Here is a 25311-nt window from a genome sequence, read left to right as displayed (position 1 = left end):
TGATGATATGAAAGAGGAAGATGACGACACTTGACGAGCTCTCTTCCTCTTTGATTCCTCCAAATTCTGCGAGACTTCTACCATCAGGAAGAGTTAAAACATCACAGGGCAACGCCGAAAGCTTTGTCCAGTGACCTAACTCCAGGGTGGTAGTGGTAAACGAATATGATTACCAGCAGGGGATCAGTGCACACTCGAGGATCAGTATCACAACATGCTACAAGTCACAAGTACAATTCCAAGGTTAGGATAACCAATACAAAGCAAAGCGCTATCCAACCAATACTGCTGTGAACACAATCACCGTTAGTCTGTAAAATATAAAAAATTATTAAAGTAATAAGGATATTCCTCTCGCATCCAAGAGCACCGCCCTCCAAAGTGAGAGGAAATCCCCAAAACACGAACACCACCTGCCCCCTCTTCTATGTTTGTCCGATAGTAAGTGAAAGGACGAAGGAGAAGAGAAATTACCAGAAAAACAAAACAAAGGACCAACCTCTGAAGTTCCCCTTTGTAATTCCCAAAGCGTAAGCGTAAATTTCGGATGAATACATGTCTCGTTACAGGATCAATATCACTCACGTTAAATACGTCTCATCCTCATTTAGATACAGTAAGTCCTCGGGTTACGCCGGTCTCGACTTACGATGTTTCGTGGTTACGAACGCGCCCCCATAAAAATATAAAAAATAATATTTTGCGTCGTTCCGTCTTACGCGGTTTAGCGTCGTAAGCAACGTAAAAAAACAAACGCGAAACTAGTTCGGGCGCACGGCGGAAGAATACGCTTTGTGGGGGAGAGGACGGCGTCGCTTCGCTACGCTCATTCCTCGCCCATACACCATTTTGGTGTTTACACTGCCTCTCTCTCCCTCGTGTTGTATCGTTTTTGTAACTTTTTGCTCCATTTTGTTATGGCTCCCAAGCGCAAGGCGGACTCTTCTGATGGTAGTGCATCGAAGAAAAGAAAGGCCATCACCATGGAAATTAAAGTGGACATTATAAAGCGATCTGAGAAGGGAGAAACGCCAACAAACATTGGCCGCTCGCTTGGCCTTAGCCGTTCGACCGTTGCTACCATTATCAAAGATAAAGAGCGCATCGTTGAACATGTGAAAGGATCTGCTCCTATGAAAGCGACAGTGATAACTAAGCAGCGTAGTGGTCTAATAATTGAAATGGAAAGGTTATTGGTGCAACTTCTGGAGGTTCTTTTTCTCTTCACTAACCTCCCCCAGTCTCTCCAGCACCGCAGCTTCCTCTCCAGTGTGCAAGCCAATCAAATTAATAAAGGTAAGGAATTGTTCTCTCGTTGTTATTGATAGGTATTTACATTAAATCATGTGGTATTTTTCAATGTTCCGACTTACGCTGAAAATCGTGTTACGACGCATCTTAAGAACGGATCAACGTCGTAACTCGAGGACCCCTGTGTACATATCTCTTCCTCACGTTAAAGGGCGAAAGTATGTAAATAATAAAGATGTTGGCATACCTTTGCCGCCGACTCTTAACACAAAGTAAAAAGGCGGCTATAAAGGCTATCCCAAAAACTGGGTTTGCATATCAATTAAATTGATTGAATTTAGTATTAATATCAAACACCGTATATACATATTTAAAATGACAATTTTTCCAAAATTACATTTTTCTAACTATACAAACCTGAGGTCCTTTTACATAGGAAGGTTACTAGTGGCACCTGGATAGGTCGTAAGCTTTCCGAACAAGGGTTCGGTAGTTAACTGCTTGTCCGACAGGTGCGCAGCGCGCGCGACTGGGAGGTAAACAATCACTTTTGCTTTAGGCCCAAGCAAAAACTGCAGAGTGAGGGGTGACATGAGGTGGGACTATGTGTAAAAGGACCTCAGGTTTGTATAGTTAGGAAAAATGCAATTTTCGACAAATTGTCATTTGTTCCGACACGGCATACAAACCTTCGGTCCTTTTACAATAGGAAGACTCACTTCTTGGTGGGAGGAATCTGAGTCTATTGTGAACAGACTGGTGTTTGCCCAACCTTGGAATGCCTCCCTGGTCGTAAGAGCGAGGGAGGGATCCAAGCCTCTGTCCGATTGATCGGGGTGTGCACCGCAGGATCAATGGTCAGACCTCTGGACCAAGTACTAAGAGAGAGGCAAGCGTGTCTCTTCGTACAAGCAATGTAAGAACTTGTTCCTGTACAGGAGCAAATATAAAGTTATGGGTTTGTCTCTTGTTGGCATCCACTTCCCCCCCCCTTGTAGGAGGAAGTGGTGGATATTCTGCTCCTAACCCTAATGAAAGGGCTAGGATGGGGCTCTGTCATATAGCTCACCTGCATCTCGTCCTCAACCAGCGTAGTGACGACCGTGACCCTCTGCCCACAGGTAGAGGAGAAGGAAAAGATGGGAAGAGAAGCCAGTCACTCACTCATTCTCACATCCATTCGCACAGTCACACCAGGACTCAATGCTGCTCAGCCTGCGAGGGTCTGGGTTAGCTACACAACTTGTTGAGCAGCCACCACGGGTCCCACGGAAAAAGTATCCAAGGACCTGTGGGCAATATCCCGAAGGTAGAAGGAGGTGAAGGTAGTCTGGTTAGCCCAGACACCTGCCTTCAGGACCTGCGCCACGGAGAAGTTCTTACGAAACGTCAATGACGGGCCAATACTTCTGACTTCGTGGGCTCTCGGACGGGACGTACGGATGTCGTCACTACCATCAGCCTCATACGCCCTCCTGATGACCTCACGCAGCCAGAAAGAAAAAGTGTTCTTGGATACTTCTTTCTTGGTTACCCCGGTGCTAACGAAGAGGCGTCGACACTCAGGCCTGAGGTGTCGAGTTCTCTTCAGATGGCGCCGTAGCGCCCTCACAGGACAAAGCAGCATCTCATCTGCATCATTATCAGTGAAGTCCATTAGGGAAGGGATCGTGAAAGACTCGAACCTGTCGTCAGGGACCGACGGTTTCTGAGTCTTCGCAACGAAGTTCGGGACGAAATCGAGCATCACAGATCCCCATCCCCTGGAGTGTCGTACATCGAAGGAAAGACCATGAAGTTCCCCTACTCTCTTCGCTGATGCCAGGGCCAGCAAGAAGAGGGTCTTGAGGGTCAGATCCCTGTCTGACGACTCTCGGAGCGGCTCGAAGGGTCTTCGAGTCAAACTCCTAAGGACGAGAGTCACGTCCCACGCAGGGGGCCTGGGTTCCCTGGGTGGGCAAGACCTTTCGAAGCTCCTCATAAGCAAGGAGATCTCGAACGAGTTCGAGATATCCAGTCCCCTCAGTTTCAGGACTAGTGCCAGGGCGGCTGTATATCCTTTGACTGTGGGGACTGAGAGGAGCTTCTCTCAGCGAAGAAAAACAAGGAAATCCGCTACCTGCTGAAGAGTGGCTCTGAGAGGAGATATACCCCGTCTACGACACCAACCACAGAAGATGGCCCACTTCCCCTGGTACACAGCTGCAGAGGACTGACGGACGTTTCCAGCCATCTCTGTTGCTGCGCTACAAGAAAAGCCTCTCGTTCGCAAGAGATGGTGGATAACAGCCAGCCGTGAAGTCGAAGGGGCGACATGGGACTGTTTGGTGGCCCGTCTAAACCGCTCTACGTGTGGCTGGACGAGAAGGTTGTGCCAAGGGGGAATCTCTCTCGGTTCTCCTGCGAGAAGAGCCAGCAGGTCCGGATACCAAATGGCCTGGGGCAATTTGGGAGCCACCAGGATCATCCTGAAGTTTTCTGTTGTGCCGGGTGGCGAACAGATCCACGACTGGTCGCCCCCACAGGTCAAAGAGGCCTTTCCGCCACGTCCTGGTGTAGAGACCACTCGGTCCTTTTCACCTGATCCCGACGGCTGAGCTTGTCTGCTACTACATTCCTCTTCCTTGGAATGTAGCATGCCAACAGCTCTATTGAGTGAGCCTCGGCCCACTCGTGCACCTGCCGAGTCAACTGGTACAACGGGAGAGACACTAGGCCCCCCTGTTTGTTGACGTAAGCCACCACCGTGGTGTTGTCGCACATCAACACCACTGAGTGTCCCATGAAGCGGTCCTGGAACTCTTGGAGCGCGAGAAACGCTGCCTGAGTTCCAGTACATTGATGTGAAGGTGCTTGTCGTGCTCGTCCACACACTCCTGAGGTCAGCAACTCCTCCAGGTGTGCGCCCCCCCCCACTTTAAGGGGTTCCTGTTGTCCAGCTACCAGGCTAGGTCCTGCCTCACCTCCGGTGTCAGGGACACTGGAAAGTTTGGGGGATCCGTTGCCTGTGACCAACTCTCCTTTAGTCTCCACTGAAGAGACCTCAGGTGAAGACGCCCGTGAGGGACTAACTTCTCGAGTGACGGCAGGGTGTACCGATCACGACTTGCCATCGCTGGAGCTTTGCCCCTGTTCCTGCCGAGACAGGAACTGGTTGGCTGCCTCCCTGAATCTGTTGATCCGCGAGTCTGCGGGGAAGACTTGCCCTGCTACCGTGTCGATCAGCATACCCAGGTACTTCATCCTCTGCTTGGGTTCGAGATCGGACTTCTCGAAGTTCACAACGATCCCCAGATCGCAACAGAACTCGAGTAGCCGATCCCTGTCCTGCAGCAACTGCGAACGGGAGCTCGCCAGGACTAACCAATCGTTGAGATACCTCATCAGACGTATCCCGTGCGAATGGGCCCAAGCAGACACCAGAGTGAACACTCGCGTGAACACCTGTGGGGCGGTTTGAGAGACCGAAGCAAAGTGCCCTGAATTGGTACACCGTCCCGTCGAGGATGAAGCGGAGGTACTTTCTGGAGGACTGATGGATGGGTATTTGGAAATACGCATCCTTCAGGTCCACTGAAAGCATGAAATCGTTCTCCCTGATGGAGTCGAGCACGGAGCGTGCCATCTCCATCGTGAACCGGGTATGGCGAACAAACCGGTTCAGGGGAGAGAGATCTATCACCGGGCACCAGCCCCCCGTAGACTTTTCCACCAGGAAAAGACGACTGTAGAAGCCCGGTGACTGATCCGTGATGATCTCTACAGCTCGTTTGCTCAGCATGGTCTGTATCTCCTGTCTTAATGCTACGTCCTTCGAAGAGCCTAGAACGTACGATTGCTGTTGGATCGGGTTGGAGGTGAGGGGTGGCCGAGATTCGAAGGGTAATAGATATCCCTCCCGAAGGACATCTACTATCCAGGTCTCAGCGCCGTAGCGCTGCCAAGTTGCCCAATGGCTGGCCAGGCACCCCCCCACTTCCGGCAGCAGGTGAGGGGGAACGCCGTCCCTAGCGTTTCCCCCCTTTCTTCGACTTTCCTTCCCAGGAAAGCCCCTCTCGCCAGAAGAAGGCTGGGAGGAGGGCTGGTTATGGCCCCCCTTGGCAGAAGACGAAGAAGACAGAGTCTTTCCATGGGGCTTCAACGAGGCTACCGTCTTAGCTACCGAGGAAGCGCTAGCCGAGCTCTTTGGCTTGGCCGCAGTTCGAGGCTGCCCAGAAGCCTTCGAAACTGCCTGGTGTACCAGACGGTCACTGTCATCAGTGCGCCGTCCGTCCACCGCAGCGTCCACCATCTCTCCTGGGAAGAGAGATGAGGAACTCCGTAAAGGTCCATTACGAAGCCCTAATGCCGCCTCACGCCCAGCCGCCCTGGATACTCGTGTAAGGACAGCGTCCCTACGTCGGAGTACCAGGTTGGCCCACAGGTTTACCGTCTGGTGGGCTAGGAAGGAGATGGCTCTTCCTCCAGACTGGCAAAGCCTCCTGAAGGCCGAGTCTTCTTCGTGAGAGATTCCCCCAGAGTTGGCTGCGACCTTAGACACTGTGAGGGACCACAGGTCTAGCCAGGAGACGGCCTGGAAAGCTGCCATGGCAGTGGATTCCAGGCCAAGTGCCTCTTGCTGCGAGAACCATAGGTTCTCTGACAGGAGCTGCTGCAGAGACACCCCCGGTGTTAGCCTGGCTAACTCCCGGGTTCACACCTGTTTGGGCGGCGGGTCGATCGGGGTCTTCATACGGCACATAGAATCGCCGCTGTTGCAGTAGAGGAGGCGGAAGTAGCTTGCTCGACCTGCCTGACCTGAGAGAGCCTTCCTGCCCGGAGACAAGAGACTCAACCTGGTTCAGAACTGAGTCGGCGAGCTCTGATCGCGGCAATCCCACCGTCGGCCTGGGTTCCCTCTTCGGGCCCCAGAACGACTCGAGCCAGGACGTGGGCTCGGAAGGTGGGAGTGGCGACCCCTCCCCGAGGTCGTTGTGCTGACGAATCAGCGCAATAACCTCGGCAAAGTTCCTCTGGATCTCGGGAGTCACTGCATCCTGAGGAGTAGGACCGTCCAGTCCCTCGAACAGGAGCACCTCCCGAGACCCTCCCCCCTCGAGGGGGGGAACAGCGACAGACCCCTCTCGGTCTCCTCCAGCCACTTGCGCATACGTCCTGGTCTGTCCGAGAACCGTGCCTGGCACGTAGGGCGTCGTGGTAGGATCATGAGGGGCGACCCCTCACGATCACTCCTCAATACCTCTCTCCTCCGGTGCAACCCAAGGAGGTTGAAGGTATGGGAGAGGCAGACCTGATGCTCCCCCCTCGCTCGCTGGCAGAACCAGCAGGCTTGGATGGCTACAGGCGATTGCCAACAGCTGCAAGCCTGGTCGAACCGTCTCGCTGTGGAGAACGGCTGGACTAAGCACAGCGGCCCCAGAATCTCGAGTGTCAGAAGAGCTGGTGCTGGTTGCTGTACCCGATCGCTCTGTGAGAGCGACGGTCAGGCGACCTGCAGGCTCCACTGTCCTCGGTGAGGACCGGTGACTTGTCCTCGCAGCACGTCACGCCACGGCTGGCACCGGCGACCGGGGGGACCTCTTCCCAGCCTCAGCCCGTGGCCGGTCGTGGACCGTCATGTCAGCCCGGGTAGCCAGCTGGTCGCCACGAGAGCGAGAGCTGGTCTGGTGAGTCGCATGAGCGGCTGTCACCAGTCTTCCGCTCCGTGCCGTGAACCTGACGCTGAGCGAGCTCAGACGTCTGGTTCCTGGCTGCACGGTCGCTGGTAGGCAACCGTACACTCGGTACCTCTCGCGAACGAGAGGCCGAGACGGAACCTGATGCAGTGGCAGAGCCTCTGACACCAGGTGAGGAAGTGCCGGTGTTAGCCGACACCCCTCTGGTCCCCGTAGTCTTCTTCCTTGCGGAAGAAGAGACGGGCCCCGCTCCCGAAGGAGCAGGAGGACCAGCGGAAGAACCCCCAGTCTCGCCGGAGCGAGACAGGCCCTTAGAAGCTCCCGAAGGAGACTTCTTAGGGGGGGAGGAGGCAACCTTCTTCTTCTTAGGCTGTGAAGCCTTAGAAGACGAAGGGGGAGAGGCGGCAGACGACGACGACGACGAAGAAGACGACGACGAAGAAGACGACGACGACGAAGACGACGACGACACCTTCCTCCTCTTCCTCTTCTTCTTCGTCAGCTTCCTCAGGACCGATGTCAAGTCAGCCATCCAGGGCGGAGGCGGGGCTGCTGTTGCCAAAGCAACAGGGCCCGGACGCACCTGTCCAGACAGCAACCGAAACATCGGGAGCAGCGGCGCCATGAACAGGAACGACATCAGCAGGTGCAGGCATCACGGGAACAGCAGGAACAGTCACAGCAGGAACGGCAGGTACAGAAACGGCAGCAGTGGTCGGCAACATCTCATCACTCGTCAGCAGCTGGGCAGGTACGGCAGGAGGTACAGACAAGCCAGGAGGACGGACCAGCGTCACCAACATCCTTGGCATCAGCGGGAGGTCCAGGGGCGAGCTCTTCGGACACACGAAGTCTGGTCGAGGCAGCACGGCAAACCCGGGTGGCGGTGGCATCACACTCCCCCGTGGCAAGGCGATCGGCCCCTGCACCGATGAAGTTGGTGTTACAGACACCGCATGCGGGGAATACACCAGATGAGGAGGAGCAGCATAGCCTGGGGTTGACACCGTAGTGGTGGTCACTGTGGCATGCGTGACCGCAACAGAGCCAGCCAGATGGTAGAGCAGCCCCTGGACACTCGGCACGCCCTGCAAGCCCAACGATGCCCACACCTGTCCAAGGTCGTCCCTCACAGCAGCAGCACCTGGGGAAGCAAAGGTCGGGTGGTTAGAAGGGGCCTCTACCCGTCCGCGCGGTGTAGACGAACGGATAGAGGACTCAGAATACAACTCCACGTCAGGGTACCCAGCGCCCTCCTCCACACTCGAAAGAAGAGGTGAGGAGAAGGACCTGGAAACACCCCCCCGCATGGGAAGGCGCCAACCGTGGGAGCTGAGCCGGGGGCAGGAAAGAAGATGAAGTGTCCGTAACCAAAGGAGTCGCGGGAGAGCTCTCCGACGACTCCTTTGCCGGCCTTCGCTTCTTCCTACCCTCGTACAAGCCCCACTGCGCCTCCGACCACGACATACATCACAAGGCTCGGCGCGGGTACACTCACGCCCCCGATACCGAGCGCATAACACATGGGGATCGATCTCAGGGAATGAGCGGAACTTACCGCACTTACACCCCTCAGTTCCCGGGCACAGTCGCCGGATGATAGTAGGGCGAGGAGAATCCATAATCGATCAGATCAATTAATTTCACTTCAATAAATGAAAACAAAAGGGAAATGATTGTACTTACAATAAATCTTGCAAACACAAAGAGAAACACAACCATACAAATAAGGAAAGCAAACGACGATGAAGCGGGCAGAGAGCGCAGAACACACATCCACTCGCTGTGAGGCCGAAAGCAAAAAAGTGATTGTTTACCTCCCAGTCGCGCGCGCGCGCCTGTCGGACAAGCAGTTAACTACCGAACCCCTTGTTCGAAAGCTTATGACCTATCCAGCTGCCGCTAGTAACCTTCCTATTGTAAAAGGACCGAAGGTTTGTATGCCGTGTCGGAACAAAAACAGAAATAAAAAAGAATGATTCTACCGGGAAAATGATCAACGGCCAGTCAGCAAGAGCTCACAAACTCACGTCTTCATCGGAAGATGGCCGAAAACAAAGTGGAGTGTTCACATCCGGGCAGGCTGGCCTACCCACCTGCACACGGTGGTTACTGCCAAACCACCTTGTTCCAGAATTTAACGGCCGTAATTCTAGCTACGCCGAAAGTAATTCCTTATGTAAAGGACCGAGGGTTTGTACGTATATCGTGTAGGAACAATTCAATCTTTCTGAATATTATATTAGCTGACAACATATTCATGAAAAGTAATATCTTTAAATGTAAATACAAGATGTGACATGTTTATCATGCAATCCCAATAACTTTCTACATGACTCAAGAGTATTTTTCTTAACAGATAAGCAAAGAGGCAAAAGGAATTTAACCTACACTGTACCCTTACTTTCTTTAGGGTACTGTTTTTAACATTAACCCACAGAAACAACAGTTTCCTACTCACATCGGAGGATGTACTATGGGGAGTCTGGATCTCTATTTTCGTCGTTGCGTTTAGGAAGATGAGCTGTTGCATTGTTAATCTGGTCATAAGTAGGAGAAGCAGCCTCTTCAGAAGGCTCTGAAGATTGTGGAGGTGGCTCCCTACGTTCCACCAACAGGAGGATATCTGTAATTTAACAAGGATTACAAAATCACAATTTTGACTTAAATATGACAATTTGTCGAAAATTGCATTTTTCCTAACTATACAAACCTGAGGTCCTTTAACAATAGGAAGTAGCTAGCGGCAGCTGGAAAACGGTCGTAAGCTTCGAACAAGGGAGAACGGTAGTTAACTGCTTGTCCGACAGTCAGCGCGAGGTAAACAAATCACTTTTGCTTTTGGCCCAGTGAGGGGTGGCATGAGGAGGGACTATATGTAAAGGACCTCAGGTTTGTATAGTTAGGAAAAATGCAATTTTCGACAAATTGTCCATTGTTCCGATACGTAATACAAACCATCGGTCCTTTAACAATAGGAAGACTCACTTCTTGGTGGGAGGAATCTGAGTCTTTTGATGAACAGACTGGTGTTCGTCCATCCTGGAATGCCTCCCTGGTCGTAAGAGCGAGGGAGGGATCCAAGCCTCTGTCTGATGATCGGGTGTGCACCGCATGATCAATGGTCAGACCTCTGGGCCGAGTACTAAGAGAGAGGCAAGCGTATCTCTTCGTACCAGCAAGCAAGAACTTGTTCCTGTTTGCAAGAGGCAACATAAAGTATGGGTTGTCTCAAGCTGGCATCCACTTCCTCCCCCTTGTTGGAGGAGTGGTGGAAAAAACCCTCCTACCCCTAGTGAAAGGGATAGGATGGGGCTCTGTTGAGTAGCTCACCTGCATCTTGTCCTTATCCAGCAGGGTGACGACCGTGTCCCTCTAACCACAGGTAGAGGGGAAGAAAAAGGTGGGAAAAGGAGCCAGTCACACTCTCATTCACTCATCCATTCTTACGGTCACACCAGGACTCGATGCTGTTCAGCCTGCGAGGGTCCTGGGTTCGCTACACAACAGGTTGAGCAGCCACACGGGTCCCACGGAAAAAAGATCCAAGGACCTGTGGGCAATATCCCGAAGGTAGAAGGAGGTGCATGTGATCTGGTTGGACCAGACCCCTGCCTTCAGTACCTGCGCCACGGAGAAGTTCTTGCGGACAAAGCAGCATCTCCTTCGCATCGAAGGCGGTGAAGTCCATTAGGGAGGGGATTGTGAACGACTCGAACCGATCGTCAGGGACCGAAGGGTTCTGAGTTTCTTCGCTACGAAGTTCGGTATGAAATCGAGCGTCATGGATCCCCCATCCCCTGGATGCTTGACTTCGCAGGAAAAGTCATGCAGTTTCCTCAGAGGAAAAGAAGGGAATAGTCGCATGACCTATCCCTCTTCTCGACTTCGGTGATGTCCAGTACCCATACTGGTCTGTCCGTTTGCCACGAAGAGTCTCGCATCCTCCTATCCCCATGCAGCGAAGTTCTCGGTAGTGGATAGGACACCGACACTCCATGGTGGGTGTCGATGGTATGGGTACTGTGACAAGCTATTAAGACGAAGTAATGATTGCTTTGTAACAACCGAACTAAGTCCACAGCGTAGTTCGTAACTGACTCGGGCGCTCTGACAGCTGCCGACTGACTGGTTCGGTATCGGAAGTGAGGCAAGTTGTCCAAGCATCCGAGTAAGTCACATGACTTCGCCTTTTTGAAAGGGTTATGCGAGAGACCAAACAAATAATGTATTTGTTTGTCACCTATGCCGGACGGCGAGGTGATTCTCTTAAGGCATGTGCCCAACAGGCGAAAGTCAATTGCCTTCTAGAGACCGAGGTCCCTGAAGGCAAAACATTCTCATAGTTGTTGAATCTCAGCTAAGGAGAAACAACACTATGTGCCGTTGAAGACGAAGGTAGATATTGAATGCAACCTATGCTTCACAGACGAATCGAGAGAAGGATTCAAGATTCATAACCTGTGCTTACAAATGACTGAAAACGCTAAACCGCTATTCATTGCTGTCCGGTGAGAAGTCGTAGTTGCAATGAAAGCGGGGCGTTCTTCAGTAATGAAAAACACAGGGGAGAGCCGCCTGAAGAACCTGCCTTTCTCATGGGCTGAACGTTTGGAAGTAGAGCTGGCAGGTGTAGGAGTAGGCGATGTCATTCAATACATCTGCTAATCCGGGGTGAACAATGAATAATTGCACACCTCCGAATACGAGATATTTTGAAGACAAACTCAGATTCCGCAAAAATCATTCGCATTATCGCAGTGCGATGCAGCAAGAGACCATTACAGAATTCTGTTACCGTGCGGTAAACAGAAAGATGAAAGTCGAAGAGATATCTCTGTTGTAAATTCTCGCAATACTGAAGGCGATGAATTCGAGCGTCACAGCAGTAGATGGTCATTCATGTATGCGAGAATCCCCGTTAATCAGAGACATAAGTCCGTGATTGTTGGGCAGAGATACGGTTGGTATTCAATCAAAGCAGGGGAGAAAGATATAACCAACCGTGCATCTCGAAGCGGCAGCTGGTACTGAATTGCCTCAGAGTCGGGCAATTCAATACGCAGTAGCTGTCGCGACTCGTCATCCTGAGTTGCAAGTAATCCTTTCCACAAAGGAATGCGTTTGGCTAGAACCACCGAGCATAAAAAGATATGCTCGAGCAATTATATTTAGGCGAAACGAATTTCGGTAAATACAAAAGCTGAAATGGTGTTGTCGTGACAAAACCATAAGTATATAAAATTGAAACTGGAAACTCCTGGGAGGTTGCAGGCAACCCCGAGTTGCAGTTCACTTAGAATACTCCTCGTCTAAGTCGCAATCCGTAGAGTAACTAGGATATGCGCCTACCCCTCGGACAATTCAACTGCTTAGCAGAATGATGTCGTAAGGTTAATATACGTACAGTGGGGCATCGCTTAATCACGGATCAGTATTCACGGATCCAGTTAATCACGGGTTTTTTCTTGGACCGTTTCTCATGTTACATCACTGGTATGAATCGCTGCATCACGGGTTTGTTGTGTTGCGTATGCGATGTTTTTCGGTAGGCTAACCCTCGGCCGTGGTCCGATAACTACCAACATTCATTTAAAGACTCATATAATGATATTAACTGACAATAAAGGTAATAAAACCATTCTCAAGTAATATATTATTGTCCTATCTTCGAAATAAATAGCCTATTCAAGGTTTATGTACGACGTTCATTGGTAGGCTAAGCGTAGTTGCAGTGCGATAACCACCAACGTACACAAACATTCACATTATGATATTAACTGACATTCTTACATATAGGCGGTCCCCGGGTTACGACGGTTCCGGCTTACGACGTTCCGAGGTTACGACGCTTTTTCTTAAATATTCAATGGAAAAATCCGTCCTGGGTTACGACGCTTGTTCCGAGGTTACGACGCTGACGCTTCCGACGCTCCGAGTTAACGACGCTTTTAAAAAACGCATACTATGATAAAAATCCTTTATAGTTTAGCACAGTATATTAATAAAAATAAGTTTCTGGTTAGATTACAACAAAAATTTTGAGATTATGATGATTTTCGACACTTTTTATGTTGTATTTTTCTATGTTTTTAGTGACGCCTCATATGCGGAACTAGTTTTCCGAGCGAATGAATACTACTAGTTTACATATAACAGTTCCAAAGACGCAAATAATGAAAAAATCATTGCTTGTTTCCAGTAATAATAACAAAACGAAGTTTCTGGTTAGATTACAACGCAAATTCCAAGTATCCAAAGAGAGACATTATACAGTAATTTGATCAGAGAGAGATGAGAGAGAGAGAGAGAGAGAGCGTCTTCCGACGCTCCGAGTTAAGACAGAGAAGTGTTCGTTTCGTTAAACTGGTTTGAGATTATGATGATTTTCGACACTTTTTATGTTGTATTTTTCTATGTTTTTTAGTGACGCCATCATATGCGGAACTAGTTTCCGAGCGCGAATGAATACACTACTAGTTTACATATAACAGTCCAAAAGCGCAAATAATGAAATATCATTGCTTGTTTCCAGTAATAATAACAAAACGAATTTTTTTTTTGGTTAGATTACAACGCAAATTCCAAGTATCCAAAGAGAGACATTATCCAGTAATTTTTGATCAGAGAGAGAGAGAGAGAGAGAGAGAGAGACGAGAGAGAGAGAGAGAGAGAGAGAGATAGAGAGAGAGAGAGAGAGAGAGAGATGAGAGAGAGAGAGGACGGCTCTTCCGACGCTCCGAGTTTAAGGACAGAGAAGTGTTCGTTTCGTTAACGGCCTCTGACTCATGCCAGTAAAGTTTTGTTGATACTAATAATATAAGCCTATTTAAAGATACGTGTACTTTAATTAGTCTATATGATACGTAAATAGTAATCAACTGTTCTTGTAGCCCTCAATATTAGGCAAAATCGAAGTATCCAAAGAGAGACATTATCCAGTACGTAATTGATCAGAGAGAGAGAGAGAGAGAGAGAGAGAGAGAGAGAGAGAGAGAGACGAGAGAGAGAGAGAGAGAGAGAGAGAGACGCTTTGGCAACAATGGTCTCGGGGGTTTTTATAGCTTCCTTCTGCTTGATGATCGTGGATATTGTAGAATGGATTTCGACCATACTCGTTTGCCAAATCGACGATACGAACGCCACGTTCATGCTTTGCTATAATTTCATGTTTGCTTCCATCGAAATCATTTTCTTGGGTTTTTTCTTATCACCTGCTTTGTCTTTAGCTTTGAGACCCATGGTTAATAATAAAATAGACAAAATAACACGAAAAATAGGCGCAAATACAACGAACTAAACAACGACGTGTTAACATGCAGCACCAACAAACAAACAGACTGAACGCCATGTATCGGTCGCCTATACAACTAACAATCATCGCTCCCCCCCAAAAATCTATTCTCAAATTTTATTTCGTTGTGGATATCAAAGCGTTGTTATTTTTGCAAATTTTCTGTTATATCTCAAAACATTCGTATATTAGGGCAATCGTATGTCAAGTTTCCAATGTAATTTGCTCAGAGAGAGAGAGAGAGAGAGAAGAGAGAGAGATGAGAGAGAGAGAGACGCTTTGGCAACAATGGTCCGGGGATTGACGTAACGTTTATTTTCTGAACAGATAGGACAGAGAAGTGTCGTTTCATTAAACGGCCTCTGACTCATGGCAGGAAATGTTTTGTTGATACTAATATATAAGCCTATTTAAAGATACATTTACTTTAATTAGTCTTATATGATATGTAAATAGTAATCAGCTGTTCTTGTAGCCCTCAAGATTTTGCAAAATCACTCCAGGTTGTACATAAAACTTCAAGAATGTAGTGTCACCAGAGGATTACAATAGTTTTTACCTTCAAGAACCAGCATTCTTTTATGAAAATAACTCCAGGTTGTACATAAAACTACAGGAAACAACATGTAGTGTAACCAAAGGATTACAAGTAAGGTTTTTATAACTTTTTATTAGTTTAAGACATATTTCCAAGTGTCGTTCCGGCTTACGACGATTTTCGGCTTACGACGCGTCTCAAGAACGGAACCCCCGTCGTAACCCGGGGACTGCCTGTATATTATAGCCATATCTTCATTAATAAATAGCCTATTCAAAGAATAATTCCACATCATTGCACTCAACTTATCGTCGGAGTGGCCAGCCACAAAATGTAAGCATATACCTTAACGTACGAAAATGGTTATGTATACGGTTGCGTTCAAAGCGACATTTTTGTTGATAAACTTTTAGAAATTTTAATAGTAGTGGTAGTGTAATTACAGTAGTAATAACATTAAGGCTAAAATTAATTCGAACTTCATTATTATTTTGGCAGTATTCGTATATAAACTTCTCTGAACAATGAAGTCATACAAACGCTATTTGTCATAGATTATCGTAAGTATTGCTGTTTGTTATTGGCGACGAAGCGTAAACGAAATACATAAAAGCATTTTTACCTTATATATTATCGATCATATCTTATTAATAACAACGGCTATTCGTGGTAGTAATTCCATATCAGTGAAATCAATTTTATCTATGCGAGGCCAGCCAGCTGACAAAATGTACGTACGTATATGAAAATCAAATTATGGTAGCGTTCACAGCAAGATTATCTTTCGAAATTTTTTATAGTACTATTCATGCTACGTAGTAATAATGTTTGGAATATACGTAACATTAATTTTCAATACAAAATATCATCGTTATTTTGGTAGTGAATAATAGTTTAGAATTATCATACATACACTGCATTGGCATTTGTTATGGGTTTGTGGCAGTGATAAAACAACCAAAATGACGTTCTCCTTTAAGTCGTCATATCTTCATAATAAAAAAGGCTATTCGTGGAGTAATTCCATATCAGTGAAATCAATTTTATCTATGCGAGGCCAGCCAGCTGACAAAATGTAAGTACGTATATGAAAATCAAATTATGGTAGCGTTCACAGCAAGATTATCTTTCGAAATATTTATAGTACTATTCATGCTACGTAGTAATAATGTTTGGAATAGTAACATTTTATTTTCAATACAAAATATCATCGTTATTTTGGTAGTGAATAATAGTTTAGAATTCATACATACACTGCATTGTTATGGGTTTGTGGCAGTGATAAAACAACCAAAATAACGTTCTCCTTTAAGTCAACGCGTTTAGGAAAAACATGACATAGAATCGACTTTGCGACTTCGTTCACTTTGAATATTTTTAACGATACAATAACTATCATTCGTACTACTAAAACCATCTTCACATAAGTAATTTTTCGTAAGATATGTGTTGTTGCAAAATCTAGCTTATACATAAAAGGCTTTATAATTTAAGTCATCTTAGATATACATATGTACCCAAACTCATTGTGGGGAAATTTACTACTGTTCCTCGGATATGAAATACTTTTAGCATCATTCAAAACACTTTAATAATATAATGCATAAATACTAGGCTATACATATTTTACTAACGCGGTTGACATACCTTCAAAACAAAATTCAGCTCTTTAATCTCTGGAAAAATGTTAATCTACCCGGCGACTAACAACAACAAAATTTTTGTTTGTTTGTTTTATCTTCCAAGTAGTACGTACGTAGTCCAGTGCACAGCTGTCGTCTGATCACTACTCATATGATTAACTTTGTATATAAAAGTATGTGTATATAACTGTTAACTTTGTATATAAAATGGTATTGTTATAATACAATTAAGTTTGTTCATACTTACCTGGCAGATATATATATAGCTGTATTTCTGACGTCCGACAGAATTTCAAAACTCGCGGCACACGTAGTGGGGGGCGGCCAGGTGGTAGTACCATTCCCGCCGCTGGGAGGCGGATATCAGGAACCATTCCCATTTTCTATTCATATTTATTCATGACCCTTGTCTCCTGAGGGGGAGGAGGGTGGGCACTCTAATTATATATATCTGCCAGGTAAGTATGAACAAACTTAATTGTATTATAACAATAACATTTGTTCATGAAACTTACCTGTCAGATATATATATAGCTGAATCACACCTTCGGATGGTGGTAGAGACAGACTAGGATTTTTAGGAAACTTAAATTAAAATAAAAGATTAACTTATTGTTCCTTACTGATAGCAAAGTAGACTATGTGATTACTGTCACTTAAAGCCTGCTTATTGCTTTTATCAGAGTTGCCAGCCAGGTTTGGACCTGTAGTGCTGGTGCACTCTGGATGCTCTGTCAACGGGGACGTGACCACAATGTGACAAGACCATCTAGCCAAACATATGGCAGTAACACAGCAACCGACCACCACCTGACCAACTAACCAAAAAACCCCTGACATTAACACTAAGGAATGGGAGATTTCCACAGAAGATCTCACCATCAACCAAAAACACAATAAACTAACCTAACTAAGCTAAGGGATAGGGAGAGAGCTACCTTCAGCCCCCAAAACTGTGTCTGACCGAAATGTAAGGCCCCAAAGAACTACAGTTCTCGTAAAATCGTTCTCACATCCGGAGGTAATGTGAGGCGAATACGGAATTGTCCCTCCAGAAGGTGCTATCAAGAATATCTCTGATAGAACATATTCCTTTGGAAGGCAAGAGAAGTAGCTACGGCTCTGACCTCGTGAGCTTTCACTTTAAAGAGGCTCATATCAGTTTCTTCTGGCAAGATGAATGAGCCTCTTTAATGACGTCCCCTCAAGAAGAAAGCAACAGCATTCTTCGACAACGGCAAATCTGGTCTCTTCACCGAGCACCAGAGATTACCTGAGGGACCTCTTATCTCTTAGTCCTATTCACATAGAACTTGAGAGACCCTGACAGGGCACAGGGCTCTCTCTGGTTCTTGACCCACGAGACCTCGATATTCCTTTGATTTCAAAGCTCTTTGGCCAAGGATTAGACGGGTTCTCGTTCTTAGCCAAGAAAGAAGGGTTCAACTAGCAGACAGCGCTGTCTCCCTTGAAACCCCACTAGGCTACTGAACGCTTGGATTTCACTAACTCTCTTCGCCGTCGCCAGAGAAGCTAGGAAAAGCGTTTTTCTCGTCAAGTCCCTTAGAGAAGCTTCATGGAGAGGCTCAAAGGGACTTAGCATTCAGATGTTTCAACACCACATCTAGATTCCATGAGGGCGGTCTTGCCTGTGGAATCTTGGTGGTTTCGAACGACCTTAAGAGATCGTGCAGATCCTTATTGTCGGAGAGGTCCAGTCCTCTGTGGCGAAAAAAACAAAACGGCAGACAACATACTCCTATAACCCTTGATTGTAGGAACTGCCAATTTCTGCACATTTCTTAGATAGAGTAAGAAATCTGCTATTGATTCACAGAGGTCGTGAAGAGGAAATTCCTTCCTTCTTGCACCATGCCCTGAAGGAGGACCACTTAGATTGGTAGAGACAGCTCTTGAAGAGGCCTCTTCGAGCATTAGCGATTGCTCTCGCAGCTGCCTTTGAAAAGCCTCTCGCTCTGGCCAACTTTTCGATAGTCTGAACGCAGTCAGCAGAGCCAGAGCGGAGAGGTTTTTGGTGAAACCTTTTGAAGTGAGGCTGTCTGAGTAGATCTCTCCTCCAGGGCAACGTTCTTGGGAAGTCCACAAGGAATGTCATGACCTCTGTGAACCACTCTCTTGCTGGCCACATTGGGGCAATCAGAGTCAACCTTGTCCCTTCATGAAGCTGCGAACTTCCTCATTACGTCCCCCATGATCTTGAATGGGGGAAAGGCGTAAAGATCCAGGTCTGTCCAGTTCCAGAGCAAACGCGTCCACTGCAATTGCCCACCTGGATCAGAACTGGGGAGCAATACAGAGGAAGCCTCTTCGTCCTTGATGTAGCGAACAGGTCTACTAGAGGACGTCCCCACAATCTCCATAATTGTTGACAGACTTCCTGGTGCAAGGTCCATTCTGTGGTAGAACTGATTTCGGCGACTGAGGAAGGTCCGCCCTGACATTCTGAACCCCTGCCACGAATCTTGTCAGGATCTTGATGCGCCTTGCGTCTGCCCATAGGCAGAAACTTCCTTCGCCAGGAGAAAAAGGGATCTGGAGTGAGTTCCTCCTGATTCTTTAGATACGCAAGGGCTGTGGTAACTGTCCTGAGTTGACTTGAACAACCTTGCTTGACAGTTTGTCTTCGAAGAACTGCAGCGACAGGAAATATCGCTGCCAGTTCCTTTACATTGATGTGCCAGGCTACCTGTTCCCTCTCCAGGAGCCTGACACTTCCTCCCCACCTAGTGTTGCTCCCCAACCGGAAATGGAAGCGTCTGAGAACAACACTAGGTCGGGGCTCAGAAGATTTTAAGGAGAAAGCCCTCTGTAACTTCTGAGGGTCGAGCCACCATTTTAAGTGGACTTTTACCTTGTTGGAGATCCTTAGGATCGCATTCAGGTCCTCTTTCGACGTCCATTCTTCCGCAAGGAAAAATTGAAGAGGCCTGAGGTGCAGTCTTTCCCAGCGAGACAAACTTTCTAGCGAGGAAATGGTCCCAGCAGACGATCATCCACTCCCTCACCGAACAAGCTTCTCTCTCTAGGAAGGCTGCGACTTTCTCTAACCCCAGTCGCTGACGTTCCTGGGATGGAAACGCCCGAAAAGCCACTGAATCCATCTGAATCCCCAGATACACGATGGACTGTGTCGGGGTCAGATGCGACTTTTCGAGTTGACCAAAAGACCCACCCAGAGACTTTGCTCGGGCTAACGTAAACTGAAGGTCCTTCAGACACTTCTGCCTCGACGACGCTCTGATCAGCCAAATCGTCGAGGTATAGCGAGATATCCTGATCCCTGACGAATGGAGCCACTTCGCTACATTCCTCATAATCATTGTGAAAACCATCGGGGCCGTGCTGAGACCGAAACAAAGGGCTCTGAATTGCCAAACCCTGTTGTCCACGACGAATCTCAGGATACTTCCTTGAAAGAGGGTGGGACTGGGACGTGGGAAGTACGCGTCCTGCAGGTCCAGACACACCATCCAGTCGCCAGGTCTCAAGGCTCCCAGCACCGACTGAGGCGTCTCATTTTGAACTTGATCTTTTCTACAAAAAGATTGAGCCTGCTCACATCCAGGACCGGGCGCCAACCTGACGACGCTTGCTTCCGGCACTAGGAAAATCCTGTTGTAGAAGCCCGGTGACTCTAGGTCCAAGACTTGTTCCACCGCTCTTTTTTCGACCAATCTGGTCTAACAGATCGAAAAGAATACTTTTCTTCTCTCCCTGATAAGATGAGAAGAGGTCTCTGGGAGTTGATGTTAAAGGAGGAGGATGTAAAAAGGGGATCTTGTACCCCCGCTCTACTATCTTGAGAGTCAAGGATCCGCCCCTCTCTGCCTCCAAGCCTCCACAAAGAATTCCAGTCTGGCCCCGACTGGCGTCTGAAGGACGAGATCTTCATTTGCTGGTTTTGGGTTTGAATGAAGCTCTTCCTCTCGAAAAACCTCTCCCTCGAGGAGCTGCTCTCGAGGGGGGTGGGCCCCGCGAAAGGGCTTTGACTTTCTTCGGGGGTTTGTCTGAATGTCGAAGTGGAAGGAACTGCTGGACGTCTTGAAGACTGTACCAAGAGGTCCTGGGTCGCCTTTTTCTTGCAAAACTCTTTGCAAGATCCTTTACCATAGCCTGGAAGAAGATGGTCCGAAAGAGGAGGCGCAAAGAGCAATTCCGCTTTCTGAGCGGGAGATACCGACTTAGAGCGGGTTAAAATTGCAAAGCAGTGCTCTTTTCTTCAGGAAAAAGCAGTTCCAAAATTAGAAAACTAGCTCCTCCGAACCATCCCTGACGGCTTTGACCATACATGACAACACGCTGGCACAGCTCCCCCAGACTGAGAGAATCAGGACTTCTAGACTGAAGGTCTAAAACTCCCAGACACCAGTCTAGGAAATTAAAAACATTTAAGGGTACGAAGCAGTCCCCATTCAAGTGGTGTCAGTCTCCACAGGAGTCCAGGACACCTTAGCAGACGATAAGAGAGACCTCTCTGAGCGTCCACTAAACTGGAGAAGTCACCCAGAGCGGACGAAGGAACCTTTACTCCCACGTCCTCCTTGGTCCTCATACCAAATTCCTCCTTTCCGGCGAGTCTAGAGGGTGGATGGGCGAAAGTGGTCTTGCCCTGATCCTTCCTTCTAGACATAAAGTCTTGAAGCTCTTAAACGCCCTCTTGGTCGACAGCGATGTCTTCATCTCGACGAATTCAGGGGTCTTAACGGTCTTGGAAGACGAAAGTTGAGAGGGAGGAGACCTAGGGGCTGCCGGCTGGAACTTCTCCCGAAGGCTGAAACGTAACAGCCTAACAAGAACCTTGTAGTCCGAGACAGCTGAAGCTACCGGCTGTTCTTCTTCGACGGAACTCCCTGGACTACTAAGTTCCCCTTCCTCCCTAAGAGGAACTGGAGAACGCCCATCAGGGAGAGGGAGTACGTCCAGCAGTCTCAATCCTGAACAATGACTTCCGTTGGTTGGAAGTACCCGCTACAGGTACGGAATCGCCATTAGTCGATCCTTAGAGGGACGGACATCTTGTGAAAGAGGAGCGTCCTTAGAAGCAACGGGAACTTTCTTAACAGACACGTCCCCTACGAGAGGAAGCGCGAGCTTCCTGACGAGAGGCGCCAAAAGCGTCCTGCTTAGCCAAGCAAGCGTCCTGCTGAGCGTCCAAAATCAAAAGCGTCCTGCCTCGCTCGAAAAAGCGTCCGCCTTCGAACGGTGAGCGTCCTGCGGAGCGTCCTCAAAAGGCGTCCTGTAGAGAGCGCCAAATAAGCGTCCGTTAGAACGCCGAGCGTCCTGCCGAGCGTCCTCAACAGCTCCCTGCCGAGAGCGCAAAGCGTCCTGCTTCGAAACGCCGAGCGTCCTGGCGAGCGTCCTCTCCTGAGAGCGCGAAAGATCTACTCGGAGAACGAGAACGGTGACGATCCGGAGGAGGAGAGAGAGACGAGCGAGACGAGAGAGAATGAGGCTGCTTCGTCCTCTTGACGGGCAGCCGACGTCCTTCCTACGCTTAGGGGCTCGACTGCTGCTGGGTGAGTCCTCTGAGCCATCAGCGACGTAATCTGGTCCTGAAGGGACACTAGGATATCCTTCGTAGGTGACGAAGGAGCATAAGAAGGGGCAGGACTGAGCCTGCGAGAAGGCGAGGGGTGAGGGGACGCCTCCTTCCTTCTAGCAGGTACAGCTATCTGCCTCTCAGGTGAACACGCCTGTTGCGTGGAAACCAAACGTCCTCGTCGTTAGAAAGCCTTCCTCTCTTCTGAGGAGGAAAGGCGTCATAAGCGTCCTCTGACGAAAGAGGAGACATAGGACGTGAAGCGTCCTCAAAGCGAAAGGTCCTTTCAACGGACGCGAGTCTCTCCGAGCGCTCCACCCCTTGCGCGGGGAGGACGCTTCGGAGGACGAAAGCAATCTTTCAGGACACGCGCTCGTGCGCGCTCCTTGGCAGCCTGGGATTTAGCAACAAGGCCTGCCGAAGGGACGCCAGATCGGTGGGGAGCCCCCGTAACCCTCTTGCGGCTTTCGACATACCCACTCCCATGAGTCCTGGGAGTCCGATAGAGGTCTAGGCCTAGAGGCATATGGGGCCGATCTGACGCCCCCATCCACAACACTAGGGGCACTAACACAAACTTTCACAGGGCCGGTTTCTAGGCCAAAACTTTAGATTCGAGAGCACGAATAGACTCCAGAATCAGAGAAAGGGTGTTACCTTCTCCAGACACAGCACTGGGGCCCGAAGGCAACAAAACAGGATTAGGCTGAGCAAAATCTACTGGTGTTAGAGGAGGAGAAATGTTACTATCCTTACCTTTAGTAGAACTGCCCTTGGAGGAAGACCTCCTGACTCTATCGCGCTCCAATTTACGTCGATAGGTCTCATACATCTTCCATTTATCATCATCCAAATCCTTACATTCATTGCACCGATCATCAACCAAGCACACATGCCCCCTGCAATCCATACAAACTGTGTGAGGATCAACTGAAGGTTTAAGAAGCCTCACCTTACATTCACTCCTCACACACCTCTGAAACTTCCAGTACTTGATCCCGACATCATGTACACAGAAAAGCCAATCCAAAATCAAAAACCAATCCACTATTACGCGTGCCAATCCAACAATCCAGAAGTCGATACCAAAAGTCAATCCAAATAATATTAAGCGAGATAATCAAAAATCCTAGACGGAGGTACTGGCAAACAGTTGTTTGCAGCACCGGCGACAGAAAAAAATATGAATAGAAAATGGGAATGGTTCCTGTATCCGCTCCCAGCGGCGGGGAATGGGTACTACCACCTGGCCGCCCCACTACGTGCCGCGAGTTTTGAATTCTGTCGGACGTCAGAAATACAGCTATATATATATCTGACAGGTAAGTTTCATGAACAAAAGTATGTGTATATAACTGTATGTAGTATTTGTATATGATGTAAATATGTATAGCCTAGTATTTATGCATTATATTATTAAAGTGTTTGAATGATGCTAAAGTATTTCAATATCCGAGGAAACAGTAGCAAATTTCCCCACAATGAGTTTGGGTACTATATGTATATCTAAGATGACTTAAATTATAAAAGCCTTTTATGTATAAGCTAGCTTTTGCAACAACACATTTCTTACGAAAAATTACTTATGTGAAGATGGGTTTTAGTAGTACAATGATAGTTATTGGATCGTTAAAAATATCAAAGTGAACGAAGTCGCAAAGTCGATTCTATGTCATGTTTTTAACTTTAACGTTATAGTGGTATGAAAAACACCAGTGTGTCGTAGCGATGTCGTCATCATAGTGTATGAAAATACCACATGGTGTTGTAGCGATACGTAATCACAAAGTACAATCTTTTCCCGGACCATCCTCAGAATTTTATGACTCTTCAACTTCAAGATCGATATGGTGAAATATATTATATAGTCATACTATTGTTAAAATTCACAAGTTGAACTGCAAAACATTATTATATTTTGATTGTTATGTACATATATTTTTTGTGTTTTACGGAATGTTTGTTTTGAAAATAATACCTATTAGTGAACATATGGTATTAATTGTCCCACTATTTTATTATAGGTGATCTAATTATCTCACATTCATTTAACAGTATTATATTAATATTTATTTAAATAAACTGTAATTAATAAATAACAATAATGAAAAAACATAAAGGGAAAAATGTTTTTGCTGCAGTAGTGGTGTTGTTTGATTATGCATCTGACCTCACATTTCCGAAATCTGAAAAATTCCAAAAAACCGAAACATCGGAATGTGTGTGTACTGCACATTTTTTTAAGCACGCACACAATGTCTACACATTTACTGATACCCGTTGGTGAAAGACTCAAATTACAGTACGTACGTATTTATTCCTGAGAGAGAGAGAGAGAGAGAGAGAGAGAGAGAGAGAGAGAGAGAGAGAGAGAGAGAGAGAGAGAGAGAATGATTAAGGACTCCAAGGCGTGTTATTTTTACAATTATTTTATTATCTTGGGATTTTTTTAATCTTGAGATTTTCTATTCAATTCTCGAGATTAATAAGAAATTACCGTAACTTGACTAGCATCAGCACACATCTGAATGACTCGGCCATTAGCAGCTAAACCACCAACCTTATGAACTTGCATGATACATGAGATACATGACAAAACACAAAACCACTGTTTATTGGTGAAAATTTGGGGGTGGGTCGCACGATATGGGAGATTGCACGTTATTCGAGTATATACGGTATGTGATTTTTTTTTTTGAGCCTTTTATGGAACAAAATCTAGCAAGAAATTGCCATCCCAGTTGGCAACACTGGCCTACTCACGTTTGTCCAAGGTTTTGTTTGTTGTTGTTATGAAATGTGGTGTGCGGCGCGTTCTTTAAATTGTACCCATATAAACGAGTTAATTATGTGGCATCCAAAAGCCCTGATTCTTTTACTCTATGAAAGACGCCCTAAAGGTCAGATGAAGGTTTTTACGTGGAATATACTATTAACGTGTTGTGACGAAGGGAAGAGATGTTTCGCTGCATACTGTTGGTAGCATTATCGTTATTATATTACTGGATTGCACTGCAAAATCGTCGCCATCTTTTATCAAACATAGATTGTTGGTGAGTACCCATATGATTTACATAATTTTGATAGTTCTCTTACCACTCATCCTCTCTTTCCTTGTAGGCTACATATGTACAGTAGTACATATACTACATTTATTTTTTAAGGCTAATTTTGTACAATAACTTTAAAACTGTCTTGAATTTAGTTTTAGGTGATAGTTGAAAACATATTTGGTGTTTGAACTAAAGTAGGCAGTTATAAACATTGGAATAGTGGTCTTGGGTGGTTAACTATTAAAGTATGAAATTTTCATTATTAAAATGAAGTTTTATTGTATACTTACCGAACAA

At 47.1% G+C, this 25311-nt stretch overlaps 1 protein-coding gene across 1 annotated transcript in view; it reads right to left on the bottom strand.

Moving 5' to 3' along the window:
• The window catches only part of LOC135197212 (ubiquitin-associated domain-containing protein 1-like), a gene marked incomplete at its 5' end in the record, with an annotated part of 128437 nt that overhangs the window by 83053 nt on the left and 20073 nt on the right, over positions 1-25311 (bottom strand). The window contains 1 exon segment of the mRNA XM_064224268.1: positions 9402-9552. Coding sequence (XP_064080338.1) covers positions 9402-9552 — 151 coding nt within the window.

This window comes from Macrobrachium nipponense, chromosome 18, assembly GCF_015104395.2.
Source record: "Macrobrachium nipponense isolate FS-2020 chromosome 18, ASM1510439v2, whole genome shotgun sequence".
Taxonomy (NCBI): domain Eukaryota; kingdom Metazoa; phylum Arthropoda; class Malacostraca; order Decapoda; family Palaemonidae; genus Macrobrachium; species Macrobrachium nipponense.
The sequence above is the reverse complement of the archived record's forward strand: the minus strand, read 5'-3'. Positions and strand labels throughout refer to the sequence as shown.